General features: G+C 39.3%; 1 protein-coding gene across 1 annotated transcript; it reads left to right on the plus strand.

Moving 5' to 3' along the window:
• The first annotated feature begins 2,981 nt into the window (after positions 1–2,981).
• Positions 2,982–16,633, plus strand: LOC122476973 (regulatory factor X associated protein). Its single transcript, XM_043569931.1, has 7 exons — positions 2,982–3,041; positions 3,771–3,866; positions 6,601–6,687; positions 7,218–7,439; positions 7,484–8,212; positions 12,873–12,980; positions 15,153–16,633. The coding sequence occupies exons 1-7, from the start codon at positions 2,982–2,984 to the stop codon at positions 15,261–15,263; spliced, it is 1,413 nt and encodes a 470-aa protein (XP_043425866.1). The 3' UTR covers positions 15,264–16,633.
• Positions 16,634–17,469: the final 836 nt, after the last annotated feature.

The raw sequence follows: 17,469 nt of genomic DNA on the forward strand, positions 1-17,469 counted from the left end.
GAGGGGGCCAACAATGGGTTCACATGGGCATATATTTATGTAAAATTTGCAAAAGAAAGCAAGAAATTTAATCTCAATTGATTGAGACCCCTGTCTCTTTCCACTCAGGACTTCCCTTCTGTCACATTTCTTCTTGTACTGGGTGGTATTGAAGAGGCTCTAGACATGCGGGGATCTGGTTGGAGGAAGCTGAGTTGTGATACAATTAGTTTGGGTTTAGTGGGATATATTAATGTGGTTCATAGCCAAGGGATTGCTAACTCACTCTCCCACTCTCCCATGTAGCAACAGCTTTCAGGAATGTTCCTACTGCCTATACTCTACAGATTCACTGGGCATGAAGACAAGAGAGTATATAGAGGATCAGGGGTCGGATCACAATATGAATGTGACAAAAGTGTCCGATTGCTCTTAACATGAAATAGTGGAGGACAAAAAGGGTTTGAAATGTATGGAGCCAGAAACCAATCTGTGGAAAATTACTCTAGTCATCAAATGTGTAAAATCATAAGATTTGGTTTTCATCCACAGCTAGTCAATCAGAAGTTCTCTCCTGTTATGAATATGGCATATGCAATTATAAACATACCATGTATTTTTATGGGAATTGTGCAAAATAGAATTTACCAGAATGATATGTTTTTAGGCATCATAAATATAAATCTAGCAGTACTACCAACAGTAAGTACATCAACAGGTGAAATGCACTTTTTTTTTTAAATGTTTATTCATTTTTTGAGAGACAGAGTGAGACAGAGAACGAGCAGGGGAGGGGCAGAGAGAGAGGGAGGCACAGAATCTGAAGCAGGCTCCAGGCTCTGAGCTGTCGGCACAGAGCCCAACATAGGGCTTGAACCCACAAACCGTGAGATCATGACCTGAGCCAAAGTCGGATGCTTAACCAACTGAGCCACCCAGGTGCCCCTGCATGTGTGTGTGTGTGTGTGTGTGTTTATTCTGAGAGAGAGAGAGAGAGAGAGAGAGAGAGAGAGAAAGTGTGAGCAGGGGTGGGGCAGAGATGGAGAGGGAGAGAGAGAATCCCAAACAGACTCCACGTTGTCAGTGCAGACATGGGGCTCAATCTCACCTACTGTGAGATCATGACCTGAGACAAAATCAAGAGTTGGATGCTTAACCAACTGAGCTACCCAGGTACCCCAAACCAACTGAGCTACCCAGGTACCTACCCAGGTACCCCAAAGTGCAGGGTTTTATATATCATATGATTGTGTGTCTTTCCTCAGTTCCCTATTCCATATCATGTGTTGTTTAAAATCATCTCTGGGGTACCCGGGTGGCTCAGTTGGTTGAGCGTCCAACTCTTTGTGTGTGTGTGTGTGTTTTTTAATTTTTAATGTTTATTTATTTTTGAGAGAGACAGGGAGAGAGAGAGAGGCAGAGCGCAAGCAGGAGAGGTGCAGAGAGAGGAGACACAGAATCCGAAGCAGGCTCCAGGCTCTGAGCTGTCAGCACAGAGCCCGACGTGGGGCTCAAACTCACAAACCGTGAGATCATGACCTGAGCTGAAGTCTGGAGCTTAACTGACTGAGCCACCCAGGCGCCCCGAGCATCCAACTCTTGATCAGTTCAGGTCATGGTCTCATGGTTCGTGGGATCGAGCCCCACACTGGACTCTGTGCTGACAGCATGGAGTCTGCTTAGGATTCTCTCTCCCTCTCTCTCTCTGCCCCTCCCCCACTCATGCTTTCTCTCTCTTGCGCACGCACTCTCAGAATAAACTTTAAAATAAATAAAATAAAATAAAATAAAATAAAATAATCTCAGATCCCCTTGATGAAGCTGTCATGCTAAGAGCAGTGCCAGCTCTTAGCTTAATAGAGCTTAAGGTCACCAGACTGAAGTGTCTCAGAACAAACATTACTTCACTCATCATGCTACCAGAGTTAGCCTCTTTAATCTGTCATTAGAATGTTGTTTGTTTTGTCTAATAATTATCTAGTAGAATGGATCTTTGATAAAGTAACCTACCCACACTTCTGAAGATCCTGTCATCTCTGGAAAAAAGTAATGTTGCTATAAATTGGTGGGGTATAACACCTTATTTCACTCAGTTAAATCTTAAAACAAAAAATCCTAATTAGAAAAACAACTTAGTTGTATAACTTAAACTAAATCATGAAGCCTCCAGGAGTTTTTCATGTCCTCCCTATCTCCACACATAGCTCAAGAAGGATGAGATGATAACCTGTTTCTCAGTGGAACCCAGAATTTTATTGCCATAGCAGATGGATCCAGTTGCCAGTTCTCACTTCATATAGATCGAAACCTGCTTCTCATTGTTCTTCCAATCACACTATTTGCCTGGAACCAAACTCATCTGAATTACTTAGAAATAGTTTTAAAAACTTTTTCCTGCTTATGTTCAAATGAGGACTCAGACTGGTAGTGGCGATATCAGATATCATGAGTGTTATGAATACATATCACATGGGATAGAAGAACTCTCCTTGTAAAAGAACCAGAGGAGGTCATCTTACAGATATTTCTTTGCTTTTCTGTATTTTATTGGCATTTTGGCAATACATTTTGTGACATTTGTGTTAAGCTAAATTCAAGAATGATTTGGGATATGAAAGATCAAATACACGGGCACTTAACCTGTGACTAAAGTCTAAACGTCTGTCACTAATACCCAGGAATATTTCCTCCCCTAAAAGTTCTCTATTCTTACACTGATAACATAAATATCAAAGTATCATGTACCCAGAAACTCTGTGAAACCCTCTTTCAAAGGAGGTTATCTCCTGGCTCTCCTAAACAAAATGCTAACAATATATCTGAAAGTCTGAGCAGAGTCTGTCTTTTGCTACAGTCATGCATTTATCTATAGACGGATGAAGACAAGAAATACAAATATGGGCTCAAAATGAACTGTGCTAATTTTTATTTTCTTAATAGGCCTTTTATTTTTCTGGAAGTAGAGAATAAATTTAAAAAAAAACTGATTAAGGGGAGCCTGAATGGCTGAAGTGATTGAGTGGCCAACTTTTGATATTGGCTTAGGTAGCAATCTCCCGGTGGTAGGATTGAGCTCTGTGTCAGGTCTGGGCTGAGCATGGAGCCTGCTTGGTATTCTCTCCCTCCCTCTCTCTTTCAAAATAAATAAACATTTTTAAATTTTTTAAAAATAAAAATATTGATATACAACATAACATGTAATATAGATTGCCATGAATAAATTTCTCATATCATAACCAGAGTTATCATTGGGAAGAAAGAAGATACTGATATGGAATGAAGGAAGTCAAGAAACGCTACTGGGGGTAGGATCAGAACAGAAGTAATCAGTATGAATTCATGATTAAGTATAGATACATACATGTTTGGATTTTTTCCTTTTATCTGTTAAAAGTGCCTAGTAGCAGGGCACCTGGGTGGCGCAGTCGGTTAAGCGTCCGACTTCAGCCAGGTCACGATCTCGCGGTCCGTGAGTTCGAGCCCCGCATCGGGCTCTGGGCTGATGGCTCAGAGCCTGGAGCCTGTTTCTGATTCTGTGTCTCCCTCTCTCTCTGCCCCTCCCCCGTTCATGCTCTGTCTCTCTCTGTCTCAAAAATAAATAAACGTTAAAAAAAATTAAAAAAAAGAAAGTGCCTAGTAGCATAGAGCACATCTAGCACCCAGATCTTGGTTTCTAGGTGTCATCCTCCATGAAAAGGAACCAGAGATCCTAGGAAATCTCCTAGGAGAAAGGAGAAATGGACTGTAGCTAGGACAGTACAAGACAAGTCTGGAATATCTTCTTATGCCAGAAAGCAAGGGAGTACCCAAAAGGATACAGGAGCCTGCTTGAAGGACTACCACCAGCCAAATCCAGCCAAATCCAGAACAATCTGAGCATTGATAAGGTAAGTAAGAGACTGCAATCCGTTAAATAAAACAGAAATTCATGAGTCCATACTGATCGTATATAAACAATAAAGAAATAAATACAGAAAGTAGAAGGGATGGCTCTTCCCAACAGTAAAATGCCAACTCAGAAATACAGAGGAAGTGATAAGAGTTGAAAATTGTCATTTTGCAATAATCATAATATTCATTCAATCAGTATCACAAACATGATATATAGAATACTTTATTTTCTTCTGAAATAATAAAATAAAATCCAAGGCCTATAGATTTATTTTCATACAAGTTTTCCTAGATAAAAATGAGGGCTGTAATTGGTTTTAAGACAACTCTACTATGCTGTAATCACAGTGGTAAAATTCTGTTCTGGTGAAAATTGGTACTTTGTTAACACCAAGCTTCATAGTTTGAAAGAACACGTAAGAAGACTGATAAAAGGAAATAAGAATGGTTCCTTTCCTCAGCTCCCAACACACAGCATATATTACTTCTCGGGGAAGCGTAAAACTATTGTCTAGAAGCCAGAAAGGAAGAAAAAAAATAAACTAGAGAAAGTAAACTCATCTACAGAGTTTGAAATAGAAGAAAACAGGTGTGGAACTCTGGTTCTAGATTTAAAACAATTTTATTTGAATTAATAACTACATAAAAATTAACCATTTATCATTTTCTTGAGCAAAGGAAGAAGCCTAAGTCAGAGTTAAAATACACTGAGAATGGACAATTAAAGCAGTACTACAAGAGTCTATTGGCCCCTGCTGGCCTATATCATTAAGTTGTATACTTACCATGGGTGGGTTTTATAGCATGCAAATTATATCTCAATAAAAAAGAAAAAAAAAACAACAACAACGGGGTGCCTGGGTGGCTCAGTCAGTTAAGCGGCCGACTTTGGCTCAGGTCATGATCTCGTGGTCCGTGAGTTCGAGCCCCGCGTCGGGCTCTGCGCTGACAGCTCAGAGCCTGGAGCCTGTTTTGGATTCTGTGTCTCCCTCTCTCTGACCCTCCCCCATTCATGCTCTGTCTCTCTCTGTCTCAAAAATAAATAAATGTCAAAAAAAATTAAAAAAAACAAAACAAACAAACAAAAAACAAAACCCTGCTGTCATTTATTGAATACCATAACAGGAATTTGCACTAGGGTTTAAATAGCACTGCCTTCAGTGATATGCTGATAAATTTTTAAAAACCAGTTGACTGGTAGAAAGAATGTTTTAGCACATGATTTACAAATAATAAAAATCACAAGACTCCTTATTGTAATTCCATACACTTCAGTGTAACCTGCTATTTCTTGCAAAATCCACTATCATTTTTTATAATTATTTCACCAACAAGTGTCAAGAATTCAAACTATAAATAAATGCTTGATTTTTATCCGATTCAGCAAAGAAGTTGCTCACATTAGTGACAGAGTGCAGTTCTGCTCTGAATGTTGGCTGACATTTTTGTTTCTATTGATGAGTAAGACAAAAGTGAAACAATGAAGATGTATGCCAGAACTTCACTTATTGTTCAATGATGGGAGCAACTTCTTTGCTGAAATCATGGTAATTTTCAAATACTGAGAGAATATTTCAATTTTGGGAGGCTACTGACAACGTGACAGCCACAGCCATCAAATGTGTTAAGTTTAATCTTCATTAACATTTTTACTATCACCTTGAGTCTGAAGACAATCGACAGCAAGTCAAGCTCTGCTTTGTATCACTTGACAATCCCATAGTGTAAACACGCTCACCATGGCTAGTTTCAAGCAACCAACGTGACATCACTGAATGCAGAGCTGTGAAGAGACGTGCAGTATCACACTACTAACTAGTATTTCCACATACGTATCTTATAAGCATTGCTAATAGTAAAACACTGAAAAACGATTAGAAAGGGATGAGTTTTGAGGTTTTTAACTTTTGTTTTTAAAATAGGGGCACCTGGGTGGCGCAGTCAGTTAAGCGTCCGACTTCAGCCAGGTCACGATCTCACGGTCTGTGAGTTCGAGCCCCGCGTCGGGCTCTGGGCTGATGGCTCGGAGCCTGGAGCCTGTTTCAGATTCTGTGTCTCCCTCTCTCTCTGCCCCTCCCCCGTTCGTGCTCTGTCTCTCTCTGTCCCAAAAATAAATGTTGAAAAAAAAAATTAAAAAAAATAAAATAAAATAATTTAATTGGTGGGGCGCCTGGGTGGCTTGGTCGGTTAAGCGTCCGACTTCGGCTCAGGTCATGATCTCATAGTCTGTGAGTTCGAGCCCCCCGTCAGGCTCTGGGTTGACGGCTCAGAGCCTGGAGCCTGTTTCAGATTCTGTGTCTCCCTCCCTCTCTGCCCCTCCCCTGTTCATGCTCTGTCTCTCTCTGTCTCAAAAATAAATAAATGTTAAAAAAAATTTTTTAATAAAATAATTTAATTGGAAGTTTATGTAATTTAATTTTTAATAATAACAGTGTTTGACTTCCAGCTCATTAAATACCTGGTATTTCAACAATGGCTCTCATCAACCTCATCTAGCACACCACTGACCCTTCCTTTTACTATCGAGAAAGCTGAATGTCCCAGAGGCTGTCACTAATGAGGCCTGGTCACACAGGACAGTGCCAGCCAGGTCTGTCTATATTCAAACCTCTTTGTGCCTCTCTTTGAAACGTAGGTAGCTGGTGACCTACTCACACATCAACACCCCAACACCTTAATGTGAGTGGACTTATCACTTGTTGGGGTAGTCATTGCTCTCCTTCCCAATAGGTGGAATGCAAAACCCAACCAGGCAAGGAGGAAGGAACAAATGGAAAGAGAACAACTACCTGGCACTTTCGTTCAAGAGGCGGCAGGGTCGGTTCCCTCCTGAGATATGGCTAAATTAAGATTTAGCAACCAGCACTTGTGCAACAACTGGTAAAAATAATAGAGCGTTTATTGTTTTGTTTTTTTTTTTAACGTTTGTCATTCAGGGTTGCATTTTACCCGTTTTCACTGTATTTAATGAAAACGTTATTAAAGACTCATCTTAGAGGTCACAGCAAAGGACAAATATTAAAACAAAATAAATTTCCAAGAGAGAAAAAGAAATGTATCGGAACAAATCACTCAGCTTTTAACACAAACTTGGCCCCAAGTCTGGCCCACTCCTTCTCCACCATATTTTCAAATAGGCCGCCTCTGCCCTCCTTGACTGCCAACTAGTGGTGCCAGGTTGTGGCACATGCCAGCTTCACATCTCCCATTTCAAGGCATTTTGGGACAAAATATTATGACAATTAGCATTAAAACGCCGTAAGTCATAAAATCGCTCAGGAGCCATCTTAATTTACACTGTGGAGTTCCAGTACAAAAGTGTTTTTGAAACTTTTTAGACATAGTAGGTTTCAGCAAAAAGCGCGGTCTTACCGAGCGCGCAGAGTGAGACTTCAACTGCACACAGAGCCTCCATAGCAGCGGCGGCGCCAGCGCAGCGAAACGCAACGCAGCGCTTCCAGCCAGCGCCGCAGCCGCACTTGCGCAGTCAGCTCCTTCGCGGGCTGCTCAGCCCCGCCCCCAGAGATGCGAAGTTCCCAGAAAGGCGCCAGGCAGAGAAACGCTCACGCGCGAGACGCGGCCGCGCAGGCGCAGTCAGGGCCCTCTCACCTAGCCGGAGCCTTTACCCCTCCGTGGTCTTTGGCTTGCGAAGTGCCGCCGGGCTTCGCATTTGTTGAAAGGCTGGGGTCGTGGACCCCCGCGAGGTGTCAGCAGCACGGAGGTGCAGGGCGTCGTCGAGGGTGCGGGGCCGGGCGCCGCCGGTGGCGCGCTCCGCCCCGGGGCCCCCGCCACTGCTCTGGGCCAGGCCCTGGCTCCAGCCTCGGTCCCGGCCCCGGCCTCGCAGTTCACCCTGCTGGTGATGCACCCCTGCGGAGGGCAGGACGAGTCTGCGGCGGAGGGCGTTCTCAGGCAGCCTCCCGCCCTGGGGGACGGCGCTGGGACGGGCAAGTCCATTAGGTACCTGTGCGAAGTGGCGGGGGCTGGCGAGGAGGAGGCAGGGGAGGACGAAGCCGACCTGCTGGACACTTCAGACGCCCCGGGGGGAGGCGAGAGCACGGCTAGTTTGGAGGATCTGGAGGACGAGGAGGCACACTCGGGGGGCGAGGGCGGCAGCGGGGGAGCCCGGAGACGGGGTGGCGGCGGGGGCAGCATGAGCAAGACCTGCACCTTCGAGGGCTGCAGCGAGACCACGAGCCAGGTGGCCAAGCAGCGCAAGCCTTGGATGTGCAAAAAACACCGCAACAAGATGTACAAGGACAAGTACAAAAAGAAGAAAAGTGATCAGGCACTGAACTGCAGTGGGGCCGCCCAGCCTGGCAGCGCGGGAAACGTCAGACTGGAGGTATCAGACCTTAGCTGGGGTCTTGGGGAGTGGGAGGTGGTTAGGGGGGGAAACAACACTCTTAGCGCAAACCGCGTTTCCTTTCCAGCGCTGCCCGCCGGCTCCCAAATGGGCCAGGTTGCTATGGCTCGACTTGTGGCAGAGAGTTAGTGAGTGCTTGTCCTAAATTAGAGTTTATACACACATGTGCAAAGCCTTAACCGTTCGGGTACATCCTTGTGAGAGATGAATGTGTCAGTGGAAATGTTGTGACATATCAGCAGACCTGTTATTTCAAAGGTCTGCAATATGGGCTGGAAGGACAGGTAGTAAGTGAATGATGTGGTTCATCGCTAAAGGAGCAGGCAAAGAGACCTTAGGAAACTAGATGAAATTACACTTTAGAGAAGGTAATCTCTTCCTGATTGCATTACCCTATTCACAGCGTACTGTTACCAGTATCCCTATTTTAGTACCCAACTCTTAGTACCCCATTGCTAAGTTCTCTGTTCTTAGTGCCCTGGTCTCCCTTAATCTTATTCTTCTGTACTCTGTTTTCAGTAATTCTATTCTCAGTAGCCTTATACTGTCCTCAGTACTCCCTTGCTTAGTACCCTGTACTTAACCTTGTTCTCAGTATCCCTTTTCTTAGTACCTTGTTCTAACTATCCCTTTTCTTAGTGCTCCTAGAAAGGGAAATGGAATAATAATGGGGTGTAGGTCTCAAGATTTTTGGAGTGTTTTATTTGAATTGTTTTGAAGGTTAAAGCCAGTGCTCTGGTGTTGGACTTTGGGCTACAAATCTCCATTCCATCATCATTTGCTGGTGGTGTGGCCTTCTTGAATAGGTTGTTAGACTCTTAGAAGCTTCAGCGTCTTCATCTGTAAAGTGGATTTTAAAATGGTGCCTGGTTTGTAATGTTGCAGTGAACATGTGAAATAGTCCATATTGAGTGTTCACACAGTGTTCACACTATCTAGCAGATAGTAAAAGCCAGTAAACCTTAGCCACTATTATTGTCATTATTCGTAGTATGCTTGGAAGTTGTTACAGATAAGCAGATATTTCATCTGTATGTTTTCCTCCTTTTAATAAAAGCTATAGTCCCTCAGTACATTGAAAAGTTGAATTTTGTTAAAAATGATCCAGAAAAAATTTTAAACTGAAAGCTGTCCTAGAATGTATTCTGAAAGTCTTTAAATTTCTTAGTTTTTGCTGGACTTGAACAACCTCCTCATTGCCAAAATTTTAGACTTTGGGATTGTTTATAAATGTAATGTTATAACTATTTTTAAAATTTATAGCCCTCAACATGTCACACTTAATTTACACTAATTAGGGCCTGAGTGACTTCTCTTTCCCTTTTATCTCATTGAGTCTTAATCTGTTTAGGGTAAAAGGATTTATTTGAGAATCTGATAAAACCTAATGAACCCTTTTCCCAGAAAAAATATATACATGTAGGTATTTAATTTACATACACATTATAGAGTTCAAAACCCCTGTGGACCTGAACTTGTGTCCTTGTAAAATGTATTTTACCAAATCTTTTTTTTTAATTTTTTTTTTCAACGTTTATTTATTTTTGGGACAGAGAGAGACAGAGCATGAACGGGGGAGGGGCAGAGAGAGAGGGAGACACAGAATCGGAAACAGGCTCTAGGCTCTGAGCCATCAGCCCAGAGCCCGACGCGGGACTCGAACTCATGGACCGCGAGATCGTGACTTGGCTGAAGTCGGACGCTTAACCGACTGCGCCACCCAGGCGCCCCGTATTTTACCAAATCTTAGATTACAAGGAATTATGGAAATAAGCATTTCACTTATTACAGAATGAAAGTAAGGTTGATTTTTTGCCCCCTATATGTTCCAAAGTTACTCCTGTGTTTCAAATTCACTTCAGAATTCTTCAGAGAGAGAATATACTTCTTTTCAAGAAAGAGGTATTTTACCTATAGTTACTTTTTTTCTTTTAACTGTCCAGCTTTTACATCTACAGTTTGAGGAAAATGTATAAAAGGCAAATAGATACTGAATTAAGTCTCCCCCTCGACGTCCCACAAAGAAGAATCTTAATAATTTTCCTATTCTAAAATAATTTGCATGATTTTTTAGGAAAGAGAAGTAATTGCTATAAGCAAGAATTAATACCCTGCTGTACCATTTGGCTTATATTATGGGACACTTTACCAGTTCTGAGACTTCAAGAGCTGTGAGTCTTTATCTTTGTTGAACTGAGTGTGAAGAAAACCAACAGTGACCATCAGGATATAAGGGGCAACTGTATAGCACTTCTTTAGTAGTGGAAAGGAGGACAGATCATTATAGGCTGAGATACTCTGGAAAGGCTTTGCAGAGAAAATATAACTCAGTATAAGCCAGAAAGGGTGGCTAATAGTTTATGCTTAATCAGCTAAGTGTCTGTTGTGCCAGACACTGTGCAAAGCTGTAAATGGAGTGTCACATCCTTTAGCAATGCTAGATAGGTGCTGTATTTCACATACATGGAAACTAAGGCACAGAAAGGTGAAGTAACTTGGTCTAGGTCTTATACCCAGCAAATATTCAAACCCAAGTAGTCTGATTCCAGAGCCTTCACTCACATAGTGTATCCTCACACAATACTGTTTCCCTCGAATTTGGGTAGGTGAAAGAAAATGAAGCTCATCTTAGTAAAAAAAGGGAAGTGGGAATACAGAAGACACTTTTGGGAAGAAACAGGAGGACCACTCTAGCTAGAGTGGAATATTTATGTGGAAAATTCATGAAAAATAAATTTGGAAAGAGAATTGGAAGCCAGTTTATGTATGGTATTGAATGGCAGGTTATGGGATTTAGGTTTGGAGTCTTTAAAGGAAGCTTCTAATTAGGAAGTAACAGGGCTCTACTCTAATGGGATGGTTTAAAGTCAAGGCCTGTAGACTTAGAGACTTTAGGAGATTATTATAGTAGGACTGATGGGCAGTGGTAGGGGTCTTCTGTAGTGTGAAAAGCAAATTAGAAATTAAGGTTTTTAAAATCATTTACATAAATCAAATAAGGAACAAATATATATAATATTTAGTCTATGCATCTAAAAGTGTATTATATGAGAGAACACATAAAAGGAACTAGGGTTAAAATAATTGACTTACGGGGTTGATCATTATCCTTAAATATCTAAAAGGCTATCGTTTGGAAGAAGCAGTAGGTTTATTTTGCATAGTTTAAGTAACTAGGAACCTTAGGTGAAAATCACAAGACATATGTCTTTCAGCTCGACCTAAATAAAAGCTACCTAGATGTTGGAGTTACTTAAAACTAAATGGGATGCCTCAAAAGTTGGTAAACTCCTTAGGGCAAAAGGTGTTGAAAATTTTTGAAAAAGGAATTTGAACACTGTAGAAGTTTGGACTAGCTGACTCAAGGTTATTTCTACTACAAGCTTCTGTGTTTTTGTGACATTAACATTGTGAATCTACATAGTGCTTTTCTGGGGTTGTAAGAATAACACCATCAAGTCAGTTTCATTATTTCGTTTCTGTGCACACAAAAATGACATGTAGTTAATCCTGTGGGGAGTGAGGGAGGAAGAAATTATTTTTGTTTTCTCTGGTATCAGAATGCTCTTTTTACAGTTTTTTTTTTTTCCTTTACATTTTGCGGCCTAAAGTGTTTAGGGATTGAACATTTTTGTCACATACAGTTGATAAACTTCTCATAATGAAAGAGAGAAAGTGGATATTTTAACAGAGAACTCAGAGCCAGTGGGGAAAGAGGTCAGGAGACGAAAACAGCTTCAGTAACCACCTAAATAAAGAGCAAAGAGAGGAGAGTAAATTTACATATGGCTTCATAGTAAAACACTTACAGTTTTATATTTGCTTAGTTAGAATTTCTGGGTGTGGTCAGTATTGTATCAGGTTTTCTAAGAGAATATCTTAGTTAACTACAACAATATTTAGTTATGCCAGGAAAATTGTGAGTATTTTAAGATTCTGTCAGGTAACGGGATACATATTTGGTAGTTAGTGCTGATTTTGTTTAGTTAAGGATGTCTCAGACTATGGTTTTCATTTTAGAACTTAACTATTTTGGCTATACCAATAGCAGGAGATTATTTATACCAGTGCTTTCTAGTCTTTTCAAAGCCAGTTTGTCATTTTTTTCCTAGTGACTTCCAAAGTTTGAAAGCTTCGTCTGTCAGTTGCTTCTTTAATATTTTACTGCTCCCCCTCCCCGCATTTAACTGTTGTTGTTAAATGGGCAAGAAACTATCAGGGTGTCTCATTAGCAATATGTAAATTGCCTTTGAGTTATGTATTTATGACAAACTTTGTTTTGGCCTGGGTGGCTTTATCTGAAGAGAATGTTTAATTTCCACTTGGCATTTTTTGTAATATTGAAAATAGCTAACAAGTAACTCTGCTTCTTCCACCTCTGCCCCACTATTGATTTTGAGACCTTCAAGAGACTGGAAATCCCAGGTTGGAAATCGTAGAAGGTGAGGGAGTGAAGAATGTCCTATAAAATTAACTGCCATCACTTTACCTATGACTTAAACAGGGATTTTCCCAATGTTTCACAGGGACTAAGCAAGAAGGAAGAGAAGCTGAGACCCATTCCTTACATCATTGAAAGCTTACAATCATGGATTATTACTTAACTTAATCCTATTTGTATTTTTATAATTTATCCCAGGAAAGTACAGATAACATACTCTCCATTGTTAAACAAAGAACAGGAACCTTTGGGGATCGTCCTGCAAGACCCACTCTTTTAGAACAAGTGTTAAATCAGAAAAGACTGGTAAATATCTGTTTGTAAAGTACTTACAAATTTGTGAACAAAAGTTTTTGTAAATAGAATTATGTAGCTTTTGTGATTGTAAAACTTGTTAAACGGTTACCAGGATTGAATTGTTCTTCCACCACACACTAGAATGTCATAATGCTCTCCCAAAACTGGATGAGCTGAAACACCTTTATTCCTATATCTTCACTGACTAAACCTTGAATATCTGAGCAAGATAGGGTTTTAAAAGAGACTTTCTTTGTACTGAATTCTGTGATTTATGGGATAATGCTTTAGTGGTATGGAAGTATAATTAGGCTACCATTTAAGAACGATCTCTATTAATTTGAGGACAAAAAAGAATATAACTAATCATGTCACTGTACGTCAAAATAAATTCCTGATAAAGATTTTTTAAAAATGGCATTGAAACTTTATCTCAAAAATATTTTTCTGGCTTAAAAGAAATAGACAAAATTACAAAGAAATGAATACTATAGTCAAAAATGGTGGTAAAAATGCAAACTTCAAAATAACATATAGGAAAAATCTTTGCAACAAATATAAGAGACTGTGGTTAATATGGTTGACATTTTTAGTTTACAAAATATTTATATAAGTTGATGAGGAAAAAGTTTTGACTTTAATACATTGCAAAAAATATGAACAGGGAAAAAAAGCAGAAATGCCACCATTTAATGATATGAAAAGGTATTCAATGTCAGTAAAAATCATAATAAACAGTACAACAGATGAAAATTATTTAAATGATAACAAACAATGACATTGAGGGTTCCATGAACTAGATACTCATTCTTTTGATGGTATCATATGTTGGTATAATAAGACTTCTGCAAAGCAGTTTGGCACTATGTATCAGAAGTCTCCAAACTAATCATTCATTTAGCTCAGCAGTCATACTTACTGTGGAGATCTTTGCAGGAAATAAATTCTGTATATGGATAAAGTTAAGCATAAAGATGTTGCCAGAAATGTAATTATCACAGTTAGTAAAATTGTAGTTTAAACAGCTTAAATGCTCAAACAGTGTCGTAATAACTAAGTAGACTATTGTGCATTTACTTAATAGAATTTGGGACTATCTTTACAAATACATGTTTTTATTGAAGTATGGTTGACTACAAGTAAGTTTTAAAACCAGTAACTAGAAAATGTACTTTGCTCTAATGTTAAGGTTTTGTTTTTTTTTTTAAGTTTATTATATTGAGAGAGACAGAACAGTCAGGGGAGGGGCAGAGAGGGGGTGGTGGGGACAGAGGATTTGAAGCAGTCTCTGTGCTGACAGCAGAGAACCTGACATGGGCCTCAAACCCACAAACCACAAAATCATAATCTGAGCCGAAGTCAGATGCTTAACCAACTGAGCCACCCAGGTGCCCCTCTAATGTTAAGTTTTAACATCAGTATTTAATGATAGTATTTCCACCTTGTTCAGTTTATCTTTTTCAGTTTTTTGGAACCAAAGTATTTTTTCTCCTCATCAATTTCTATAAGTATTTTATTATAGTAAAATCATACTAAGCAGAGTCTGTTATAGTTGTTATATGACTTTATATTTTAAAATGACAGTTGTACAAAACTGTATATATTTTTTTTGATCAGTCATATTCTGTCTTTTCTGAACTTTTGGTAATGTGCTAATATTACTTTTATTAATACCTATATACCCATACATACACACACACACACACACACACACAGACGCTTTAATTTCTTCAGAAAGACTTAATAGGCTAGTGGGAGAAATTGGATCCTTAAGTGGATTTCCACACTAGCATCTAATGGCCATTTTCACATGTGGCCCCTTTTCATGTCCTTGTTTTTCTTGCTATAATCTTGGGCCAGTGCTATTCTTGGCTGTTGGCTCTTATGTTTCATAGACAATATATATGCTGGCACATCAATAAAGCATTTCCTTTGTGTTCAAAGTCACCAGTAAGATCAGGCTTCACTCACTATTTTTAGGTTTTAGTATTTTGATGTATGACATCAAATTTTATTATTATTAGTTTGCAGTTTAATTGCAATGCATCAGATGCAAGGGTGAATGCAAAGGCATGTTTTATAAGCATATTGTGCCTTGTGCAGGGACATAACAGTAATTTTATAGCATGTGAAGATAATCCCATAAGAATAATGTTAACAAATACATTTTTTCTTTTTAAGTCATTACTAAGAAGTCCAGAAGTGGTGCAATTTTTACAGAAACAGCAACAACTATTAAATCAGCAAGTTTTGGAGCAAAGACAGCAGCAGTTTCCAGGAACATCAGTGTGAAAGAATCTATCAAGAAGATCTACATTGTTTTTATTTTGTTGTAGTAAATGGACATATTTTTATACTAAAGATAAATGGGGTAAGACATGCCAGTGAAACATAAGCAGTCATTTTCCTGTAAATGTATGTGTGCATTTGGGGATAAATAAGTATTGCACTTTGTGCATCTAATCCTTTCAGGTTACTGTGAATTTGAAGAAACAGCTTATCTTTCCAAAATAACATTTAATTACCGTTGTTTTTTTAAACAAAGTGTTCCTCTTCAGTCATAGTTACTGAAGGTAATGGAGCAGTTACTTTCTGTGGAAGTCAAAAAGTTAATAGATACTAATCTTTGGTCATTTAATTCAGTGGTTCTTATCAAGGGTCATCTGCAAATGTATGGATATGTTTTTGTTGTCACAGTGACCTTGAAAACTCCTAGTTTTTTAGTGAATGGGTCAGGAATGCTAAGTGTTGTATGGTGTCTGGCATGGCCCTTCACAACTAATAATTATCTTACCCACAATGCCAGTAATCCTTCTCTTAAGATACACCGATAGTTGTGATACTACTTGTGATGATAAAATGTAGTCAGGGCACCTAGAATTGGATTCTTGTAATAACCTTTTCTTTACAGTTAAGACTGGAGCTGTCAAAGAGGTAAGCATATTTTAAATGTGTAAGGAAAGTGATTATTATTACTATCTGTGAAATTAGGATGTGCATTTCTTTTCAGGCATGTGCTGCTAAAACCTAGGAGAGGGGTTATCTAAGTACACTGGAATGAAAGCATCTCTTCAAGTTGGCTTCTCACTTCATGTTACCTATTAGTATTGATCTCTTTTAAAGCAGACTTGTGTGTTAAATCTGTGAACGGTATAGATGTATCTCATTCCACCAATGTAAGGACAAAAAAATTTTTTTTGATACTCATTTTCCTTTTCAGAAAGAGATTCTGAAAGTAAAAATAACACTCCACCATTTTGTCAATGTTTTCCGAAACAGCTAATTTAAGATCGTATTATTCCTAAAGTTCACAGAATGATGGGTAACTGGATAGATAACTTTTTCCTTGTATCTTCTCCTAGGAAAAGTTTTAAAAGGCAAGCCTACCAATAAGAGTAACCAATCAAATGTCAAGAGAGGATTTCCAATGTTAGATAATAAATGTATGTCTCTTAAGTTTAACTGTAAAAATGTGTTTGTTTCTTGGGTTTTAAGCCCTGAAATATGTATCCAGTTAAACTTAGTCATGGCTGTTCTAAGAAGTACTTAAGGAGAGAAAGAATATTTTTGTTTATTTTTTTGTGTGGTTTATACCTGCCTATCTGTGCAAAAATAACAGATTTCACCAAAATTATTCATTAAAGCCCAGTTGTTGACCTTTGCATTGTCTGATTCACTTGTTCTATTCTTCAGTTTTTTCACTCTGGATGCAGAGGAATTCATTTACATTTGTTATTAACTGTTAGTTCTCTTACTTATGGTATTGGAGCTTTACTTAATTCCTACAGTGTAAATAAACCTTTATGGTGAAAAAAAAATCAGCTTATCCTTTAAATAGGATAGGAGGCATATGAAAGGAGGGAAAGTAATAGGCCAGGGAGTACTGAATTAAAATAAAAGAGATTGAATTTATGTATAAGTATCTATCTCAACATATACTTGCAGATAAATCACTAAAACAATAAGGTTTTTACTTATTTGGGGGTAGATTTATTGCATGTGTCACTACTAGTTTATCCTTCCATGTGCTCATAACTTTCGCCTTATGGCTTTACAGCTCCTCCCACCAGGAAATTGACTTTATTTACCTACCCCTTAAATCTGAACGACTGGCCTGTGACTTGTTTTAGCCAATAGAATGCGTAAGAAATAATATGCCAACTTTGAGTAGATTTCCAAAGATTTTGAATAGTTGCCCTTGTTCTTTTAGAACCCTACTCAGCTGCCTACTAGCCTAGCCCAGCCTAGTTTGCTGGACAAGGAAACACATAGCCCAGGCACCTTAGTTTCCAACAGCCTGTAACAGCCAGGCATGTGAGTGAGGCTATGCTAGACTAGCTATCCCCCAGATGGCCTGCCAGCTGACTGTAGATGCATTTGAAATCCCAACCCAAATCAGCCAAACCTAGCCCAGAACTACAGAACCACCCAGCTGACCTGTAGAGTTGTGAGCAATAATAAGTGTTTATGACTGTAAGTCACAATGTTTTGGGGCGGT

This window comes from Prionailurus bengalensis, chromosome A1 (genome assembly GCF_016509475.1).
Source record: "Prionailurus bengalensis isolate Pbe53 chromosome A1, Fcat_Pben_1.1_paternal_pri, whole genome shotgun sequence".
Classification (NCBI taxonomy): Eukaryota; Metazoa; Chordata; class Mammalia; order Carnivora; family Felidae; genus Prionailurus; species Prionailurus bengalensis.